General features: G+C 31.4%; 1 protein-coding gene across 2 annotated transcripts; it reads right to left on the reverse strand.

The window, feature by feature from the left end:
• Nucleotides 1-2,120: 2,120 nt before the first annotated feature.
• On the reverse strand, nucleotides 2,121-5,666 carry LOC111910188 (putative nuclear RNA export factor SDE5). Of its 2 annotated transcripts, none has more exons than XM_023905966.3 (11): nucleotides 5,375-5,666; nucleotides 3,937-4,544; nucleotides 3,804-3,829; nucleotides 3,573-3,724; nucleotides 3,296-3,483; nucleotides 3,144-3,229; nucleotides 3,011-3,067; nucleotides 2,855-2,922; nucleotides 2,663-2,763; nucleotides 2,499-2,569; nucleotides 2,121-2,407 (listed from the first exon to the last, which is right to left on the reverse strand). In XM_023905966.3, coding segments are annotated over exons 1-11 (1,476 nt in total). In that variant the 5' UTR covers nucleotides 5,377-5,666; the 3' UTR covers nucleotides 2,121-2,290. The 2 variants fall into 2 exon arrangements, with proteins under 2 accessions (XP_023761734.1, XP_023761735.1); XM_023905967.3 differs by having other exon boundaries at nucleotides 3,305-3,483; nucleotides 5,375-5,665.
• Nucleotides 5,667-9,493: the final 3,827 nt, after the last annotated feature.

Raw genomic sequence — 9,493 nt, forward strand, 5'->3', positions numbered from 1 at the left:
TTGGTTATAGTACATCTAGTAATTGTAGAAAATTTAGGTGGGTCAAAGAACCCACCTTCCCATATAATAAACTCGCCCTTACAAACACAAACAATGATTATATTGGAAAAACATTTTAGCTCCATAACCAGTAACAATCCAGATCAATATCACCAAAAATTTGTTTGTTCAATTTGGAAAAAGAACCCGGATTTTAAAATCTGGTATATATGGACCTCTATAGGTATGGTCGTGCTGCTATTTCAATCCAAATTTTGGATCGCGGATCCTAAAATATTCCTGCTAAAAGTACATGTGATAAACAAGCATTAGATTTGAAATATCACATTTCAAAAATGTAATCTTAAAATCAGAGTCGTATTTTTGAGATTTTATTTTTTTTAGAAAAAAAAATGTTTTCGGAAAAGTAAACATCATAAAAACCAATGATTATTTCCGTCATATTTCAAGGGAAATCATAAAAACAATGATACTTTCTAATGTCATATACTTCAAAAAAGAAGTAACAATCATAATGATAACTTCCAATGTCATATTTTATAAAAGAAGTAACCATCATAAAAACAATAATAATTTCCAATGTCATATTTCAAGAAAAAGTAAACATCTTACAAACAATTATACTTTCTAATGCCATATACTTCAAGAAAGAAGTAACCATCATAAAGATAACTTCCAATGTCATATTTTATAAAAGAAGTAAGCATCATAAAAACAATAATAATTTCAAATGTCATATTTCAAGAAAAGTAAACATCATTGATCATACAAATAAATATAATTTCCGATGACACATTTCAAGAAAAAGTAAGCATCATAAAATCAATGTTAAATTTTAATGTCATATTTCAAGAAAGAAGTAACCGTCACAAAGATAATTTTTAATGTCACATTTCATGAAAGAAGTAAACATCATAACAACAATGACGATTTCCAATTTCACATTTAAAGAATGAAGTAAACATCCTAACAATGATGAATTCTGGAGAGAAAAAAAACTTTAATCTAATCTTTTAATCTTTATCAAAAAAATAGCTAAAATTATGAAAATAACCGAACAACTATTGAAATCTCATGTAGCTCTTATTAGACGATTTGAGCTTATGGTTTGAGATTTCATCGTGGATCAAGCCCATGAGCCCATAATATTTAAAGTTGAACAAAAAAGTATAATTACTTTTATATTTTCAGTTGAGAGTCAAAAAAAAACTCAATAATATTTATGCAACGGTATTTGATGTTTATGAAACCTTCTAACTAAATAAAACCATCTAATTCTAATCTCGGATGAGTTAGAGGAACTCATCTGTGACTAATCTAACTCATCTCAAATTTTCATTATTAATACATAACCTTATATATAAGAAAGATATACACTTGTAGATAAGATCTTCTCTAATTTCCTTTAATTTAAAATAAGAACATACAAAAAATTAACACATAATCTATACAAATACTTATCTAACCAAATTTTAGATGTATACTAGAAAATTGAAAAATTAAGTGTTTTCGTCCGCTATAAAAGGATTATTTTTATAATATAAAAATGAAGATAATTTTTTTCCAACCTTAAAAATATGGGCTCATGGACTCAGCCAATTATGAAATCGCCACCGATAAACCTCAACCTCAACTAGCACAAAAAAAGGTCCTCTATGATTTCAGTGGTTGTTTGAGTCATTTTTTAAAAACTTTTAGGCTATATTTTGGAAAAATAATTAAAAGATTAGGCTATATTCGTATTTTTCTCTAACTTCTGTTGTCACACTTCGAGAAAGAAGTAACCATCATAAACGCAATGATAATTTCCATGGTCATAATTAATTTCTAATGTCATTTCATGAAATAAGTAAACATCATAAAAGTAATAATAATTTCTAATATCATTTCAAAAATAAGTAAACATCATAAAAAGCAATGATAACTTCCAATTTCATATTTCACGAAATAAGCAGGCTTCATTAAAGCAATGATGATTTCCAATCTCAAAAGTTTACTTTATACAAATCTTATTCTAAAAAAGTAAAATTCAAGGCAAAACCAAATTTTCTATAGGATATGGTTTTTGATAATAGGTTTTCGTTAGTAGATATAATAGCTGATGTCGCAAAATTAACAAGTAATAAAATATTAGCAGTTTGCTCCTCTGCTACAAGCATTCTTTCATAATAAAGGGGAGACTACCAAACAAGCATCTCCCTCACACTTACAACTTTCTAGTCTTGTGGACGCCAAAAGTTGAATATTATTTTGGGAGTTTATCTATTATAAAATAAAAGGTAACTGACTGCTAATTTTTGTTAAAACTTAATCGTTTAGGATTAACGACATCAACCCTAACAGCCATTGTTTGACCATCCTCTTCGTCACTCCAACTTATTCCATCCCTTTCTAGTAGCTTACATATCTACACACATATACATACAAAATCAAAAAAAAAAAAAAAAAAATTCCACAAATTTAAAACAAACAAATCCATGTGAAAGACAATTTCTTACCAAACGTTTACGTGCATTTGGTTTGGTATTATCGCCACTTGTCCCAACCTTCACTTTCAGATAACGAATGGCTGCAAAATACCACCAAACACTCATCACTACTGTATTGATTCACATTTTAAAAAAAAAAAAAAAAAAAAAAAGGTACAAGAGGCCCCCCCTACATGGTATGCCACACATAGATTTTAATTGTGTTTTCAACAGACGAATAGCATCTTTTGGATCATATATATTTAAATCGATAGAAACCGCCTCCCCATCATTTCTGCAACCATACACAATAATACATCAAAACTAAAGCCTCCCATTTCATAAAATCAATATTAAAAAAAATAAATAAATATTTTATTGTTTACCTAGGTTCAGTTAGCATTTTACCAGACATCTCGTTTGCCTCACGAGCCTTGTCCATATAAAAGTGTCCCTACACCATATTTTAGCCAAATTAATATACTAACAACACAAATGCTAAATAAATGTCACACTAAAAAACAAAAAACACTTCAAGCTACCTGTTTAACAAACTTTTTTGCAAGCTCATAGTCACCTTTGGCATAAGCCTCAGCAGCCTGTGATACATTAATTAAAAAAATGATAAATGAAATATACAAAATTAGTAAAGAGCTAAAAAAATTTCCTGCTTACAGCTCTGTAGTATTTTTTCATTGTGACCCAATGCTCCAATGCAGCTTCTCTTAGCGTCTCATAATTATCTTCAGTTTCTTCATTTCCTGTTTCAAAATAATAAGCATAAGTTGTACAACATGATTTATTATAGAATGAGTGGGTCCCTCTACCATCACAACCATTATTAGCTTCTTTTTCTACAATTGGAGACTTGAATATTGTTACTGGCTCTTCTAAAGGTCCAGTAACTACACCATATTTTCTTGTCCTTGGTTCTCTTCTTGGGCGTATAGGAATAGCTCCTGTTTCAACTCCAGAAGTAAATAGTTTTCCCAATATTTCCTTTTCAAGATTTGACCTGAAAAAACCAAAAAAAACATAATTGTCTCAATCAACATTTGGATATCATATTTATCATACACACACCCAAAACCCAAAGCTTCATACCTTCCTGCAGAATCATTGAATTGTAGCTTCTCTTCAGACTTAATTCCCAAATCTTGAAAGTCTTTACATGTTTGGTCAAGGTCCACCATGCTTGAAGTGGCATTTCCCAAATCCAAAGTGGGAGCTGACATGTTCATTAGTTTCTCCATGCTCTGCATTAGCGAATCAAGGTTGAAAAAATCATAGATTAAACAAAAACTTAAAATGTTAACTGATAAACAGAAAACTTACCTCTTGCACATCATACCCACAGCCACCTGGAATTATAAAAAACACATCCAACAATAGAAAGATTAGGATAAAGGTGTTTGGTTATAAGTATGGAAAATTTGAATGATAATTGAATAGGTTCTTAGATTCTTACCAACCACCTGTTTGATTACATCCATGTCTAGTTGGAAGCCATCTCCAAGCATCTTAAGCAGAAAGAGCTCAATATCCTTATTCATAGTTTCAGTTTTTACATTATCTGGTTTTGATTTCTCAACCCAAATCTGGGATGCAGGAATCTCATTTGACATTAACTTCACTGGTTTGGTAATTTCACGGGGTTCTTTAGTTAAAGGCCTTGACCTTCCATAATCAGCACCAATTCTGCCTGAAACTGTACCCATTGATACGCCAGAGTTTCTTGTTTTAGGTCGATAAAGAACCTTTGGAGGCTCATTCATTATTCCCAATCTTGCATAATCAGAACCATTTACACCAGAAACTGTACCCACACAAGTATCAGCAGGTGTAGTAGTACTAACCAAATCATCAGCTGAAATGTGTAAATCATTGCTGGAAGAGCTTCCAAGCATACTACAAAGTATTTCATTAGCTTTATTTATGTCACCCCCTGCTTGGCAATAAGCAGATGCCATGTCATCAGGAGATATCTTTGAGCCAAAAACTTCAAGCAACCATTCCAAGTTCTTCTCATCGTCATTGGAAAAAGATATGCCAGAAGAAGACCCTTTCATCCTTGTCCTTCAAGTCATAAACAAGGATTAATCATCATCATTAACAGTTAACAAAACAGAATGTCAAAAATATGAGTAAACAACTTAAATCTATATGGGGATTGAAATATTCCTTCTAAGTATCCGAAATTACTCATTAGATATTCAAATACCATTAAGGGAAACTATAATTGTTCCATCCTCTCCTAGATCTACCTTAGATTATGCACACATACACGACACCTTCTCATTTCCAATCATTTTATCTTGTTGTGTTTACTCAGTAACACTCAACAGATATATCATATTTCACAATCTATAAGTTATGTTGGAAAATTTATTATTGCCAGAGGGAGTAATTGCCTGTTAAAAGTAGCAATATCTTGATAAATAAGCATAATGTACATATAAGCAATCAATACGCATACTCACAATTACATTAACTACTGATGTTCTTGAGCAATTTTCACAAGCCGAAGTAGTGTGGCTCAATTACTTGCCTGAAAAACATTATAAAACCTAATAGCTAAACTAACTCAGTTTTTTCGTTGGAACATTTTATAGAAATAAGCATAGAGAGGAAGACAGCTAAACAGATCAAAAAGTAAGAAATGACCTATCGACGCAGCGACAAACACACTCAAAACTGTCTCCTCTTAAAAAGCGAACACAAAAATCAAAAATCGACTCACCTGGGGCAAATTCCGCATATGCACAAGTGAATGTATACAAAAATAAAATAATGCTACTGAAGTATTACATACCAACACGCAAAGCATCGGCTAAGTGGAATTATCAGTGATAAACAGAAAAAGTACGATTCATATAATAACAGACTAGAACGTTGGATCTACATACATAGCGCAACGGATAATTGAGGCGTTTCTTGACAAACGTCCAGGTGTTTGTTTGTTGATTGATTTCTCTTCAGTAATCGGTCGGCGTCTTCTTGCAGCGATTGTTTCTTAAGCGATGATGGTGATAAGGTTGCCGATGGCGGAGTTTTGCAAGAAAATAATAGAAAATATAGGGTGGTGAGTACTCTAGTGTGTTTGTTTCGATTAAGCAGGGAACGCGGAAACACACTCCTTCCCTGAGAAACTTCCCTTTCCCGAGAGAACAGAAGGTGATCAAAGTGCAAAAAAATGGGTCATTAGGTATTTATAGGGTGTGTTTGCATTGGTAAAAGATAGGTCAACATTATCAAATATCGTGTCTTTTTGGATTTTTAGATAGGGAAGGATGGATCGAATACTATTTGGGTCTGGGTTTTGGATCCGATAATTACGATTTTACAAATTTTATATTTTTTTGATGTCTATTTAAACTTATACTTTTTTGTGGTTTAATGATCAAATATAACTAATTTCATATTAATCATAATTTAATAATTACTAATAATTATACTTATTTGGATTAATGCAATTTGAGAGACTATTAATTTATTCTACAAAGATATCTCTTTAACAACAATAACATATATAAGTGGTGGATCTAATGCTCAAACTATAAACTAATAAACAATAAAGACAAAAGGTTATTACTAGGGTTTCGTTATTAAGTAAAAGTATATATAATGTTTTAAAAACCGGTTTTTTAGTTGAACCGGTATGGTGACCGGTTCTCGGTTCAACCGGTTCGACTGTCGGGTCAACCTATTTCTATATTTTTCATATTTCTCCTATTCTCCTATACATACATATGTATATAAATCATGAATTTGATGTTTAGAAGTTCAGACATTATATATATATATATATATATATATATATATATATATATATATATATATATATATATATATATAAGTTGTAGATGAATCCAAATACATTAAAATAACACATAACCATAAGTTTTAGGATTTTACATTAATCCATATACATCAAAAAGAAAATAAAGTATAATACCGAAATGAAATATAGTTTTAGATGAATACAAACACATCAAAAAACTTTATAATATTTATCATATGTTTTTATTTAGAGAAAACTAACTATATATGAAAAAAAATCACCAAAATTTATTATGTAAATGATTTTTTCATGTGTTTTTATTCGATTTAACTGGTTCAACCGAGTTTTTCTAAAATCCAATCCGGTTCAGGAATTAATGTAAAACCAGTGATAGTTGAACCGCTTCCTCCCCGGTTTCCTGTCTAATCGGTTTGACCGGCCGGTTCAAACCGGTTCAAAAATCTACCGTTGGCTTAGCTAAAGGGATAAGTAAAAGTAGACCTGGCAATGGGGTGGGTTTGGAGCGAATCGACCTTGATCCAAACGCGTTTAACAAATTTCAAAATCCAATCCAAACCCGCTCTGTAACTCGCAGGGTTTTGAATAATCAAACTCATACCCTTATCCATCGAATCAACAGGTATCCAAACCTGCCCCATAACCCGTAGGCTTTTTGAATAATCAAACAAAAATGTTTATTTAGAAAACGCATTACATACTCGATGACTTTCTATTGGAATTAAATTCACTATTGTAGTAACTTCTGATTGATTTTTGAATGTCAAATGCGGTGATAGAGAGTAACAATTGCAAACTTTCTTCCGGTTGATAATGACTTTATTGATTTATAAATGAAATTAATGGTTTCTTGATGAAATATTAATGAAATGATACCATGATTCTTGTTAATAGACCATCCAAAAGTTGACTCCTCGAGTCCTAAGTAAAAATAGTTTGGTCTTTGGCTTTTTCCCCTTTGGACTTTCTATTATAATTAAAATTAAAATTTAGACATGATAAAATATAAACGTATAATTCTAAAATTTATACAAGGCAGGTTATAAATGGATCAGATCGGTGATGATCCATACCCGACCCTTTTAATAAAAGGGTTAGCGGTTACGGGTCATTAACGAGTAAACGAATCAAAAACTATGCTCTAAACCCATATAATTCTTAAGGGTTAGGATCAGATCAGGGTCAAAACCTGCTCCATTGTCAGGCCTAAGTAAAAGTCCAAAAGAAAATAAGCCTGTAAGTTTATTAGATTAACAGCCTCCTCAAACTCATAATGCGACAACAATAAACATTAAGAGTTCATCAAACAAAAAAAAAAGCAAACAAATCCTTTGAAAACATATTAGCAATTTGCAAGGCTGATGGAACATGTGGTAGAGAGGAAGTCCACTACTAAAGGTGATGAATAGTGAAATGACAATCAATCTCAATATGTTTTGTTCGCTCATGAAAAAACTAAATTCTTAGCAGTCAATATCACATTATTGTTGTCACAGTGCAAGGGGTAGGTTGCGAACTATCAACACCTATATATACAAGAAGCCAAAAAAACCAAACAATTTCACAAGTGGTGACAACCATAGCTCGATATTCACTCTCCATTAAAAATCGAGAGACAACATCATATTTCTTACTCTTCCATGAAATCAAGGAATCTCTAAGAAAGATACAAAAGCCAGTGGTGGATTTGTGATCACAATCCCAATCAACATCGCTATAAGCACGAAGCTCAAGAGAGGACGTGGAAGGAAACACAAGGCTACATAACCGAGTGCCTTGAAGATATCTTAAGATACGGAGAACAACTCCTCAATAAATAGTAGAACTGACTAACCACAGAGTTGCATGAGCTATGTCTGGTCGAGTGATAATAAGATAAACCAAACTCCTCATAATAGTTTGATATAGAATTGGATATGATAAGGGGATACCATCAGTTAGGGAATATCGGGCATTAGTCTCCAAGGGGTATTAACTGTCATGTTGTCAGAGAGAGACGTGCACATTCAAACATATCAGAAATATACTTTGTCTGAGACAAAAGATAACCCTTTATAGATTATGCAACTTCAATCGATAAGAAATAACACAATAACCCACGTCTTTAAAAGCGATAAGCCAAATCACATTTCAAAAACTCTATAACATCATGATCATTAGCAATGATAATTATGTCATCAACATATAAGGATAAAAGAATTCAACATACACTTGTACATCTAACAAATAAAGTTGAATCATGATTACTATGAGTAAAACCAATCGAAATAATCACAGTATAAATATTCTCAAACCAAACACGTGGGGCTTGTTTGAGACCACACAAAGCTTTTTGAAACCGAAAAACATCACCTGGCTGGTGAGTAATACCTAGGGGATGAGACATCTGCACTTCCTCATGAAGATTATCATTCACGAATACATTATTGACATTTATTTAGAAGATATTCCATTGACGAATGGAAGAAACAACAATCAGAGTGCGAATGGTCATCATTTTTGCAATGGGAGCAAAAGTCTCCTCATAATCCATACCATATTTTTGCGAGTTGCAAGGCGTCTGACCTTATAATGTTTAACGAACCTATCAGAATTGGTTTTGATCTTATATACCCAACGACAACCAATCTTATGCTTTCCGAGTGGGAGCAAAACTAGATCCAACATATAAGTCCAATAAAGAGCCGTAAACTCCTCAACCATAACATTTTACCAAAGAGCATAAAAAACCACATCTTTGTAGGACTTCGGTTCAGAGAGATATTGTATATTGGCAATAAAGTACGCAAATGTTGGCGAGTAAGAAGAATAAGCAAAATTTGTGAGTCTGATGGTCTTATGAGTATGAGCAAACCTCTTTATTATTTGAATTGTTTAATTATTATTTATTTTATTTTTTATTATTTATTTATATTTATATTTATTTGATTTCACAAATATTTTATTTTTCACTGAACAAAAACTTTTAAATTTTGAGGATGTTATATTGTTAAAATTCCATATTGAAAAAAAGTTCTCTAAGTTCCGTGAATGTAATTCTCTATTAAACTTGTTATATATATATATATATATATATATATATATATATATATATATATATATATATATATATATATATATATATATATATATATATATATATATATATATATGGTCCAGTTCCGATGAGGACACTTTTTAAAGTAAGGACACCTTAAAAAAATTGAAAAAAAAATCTAAAAAAATA

The sequence above is a fragment of the Lactuca sativa genome, chromosome 5, assembly GCF_002870075.4.
Source record: "Lactuca sativa cultivar Salinas chromosome 5, Lsat_Salinas_v11, whole genome shotgun sequence".
NCBI classification, from domain to species: domain Eukaryota; kingdom Viridiplantae; phylum Streptophyta; class Magnoliopsida; order Asterales; family Asteraceae; genus Lactuca; species Lactuca sativa.

Excerpts from the sequence above, each read along its gene's own strand:
- LOC111910188 (XM_023905966.3), bottom strand. Across the intron at positions 3,830-3,936 it reads TGTAATCAAACAGGTGGTTG|GTGGCTGTGGGTATGATGTG; the intron begins GTAAGAATCTAA and ends TTATAATTCCAG. Across the intron at positions 3,230-3,295 it reads AGCTAATAATGGTTGTGATG|GAAATGAAGAAACTGAAGAT; the intron begins GTAGAGGGACCC and ends ATTTTGAAACAG.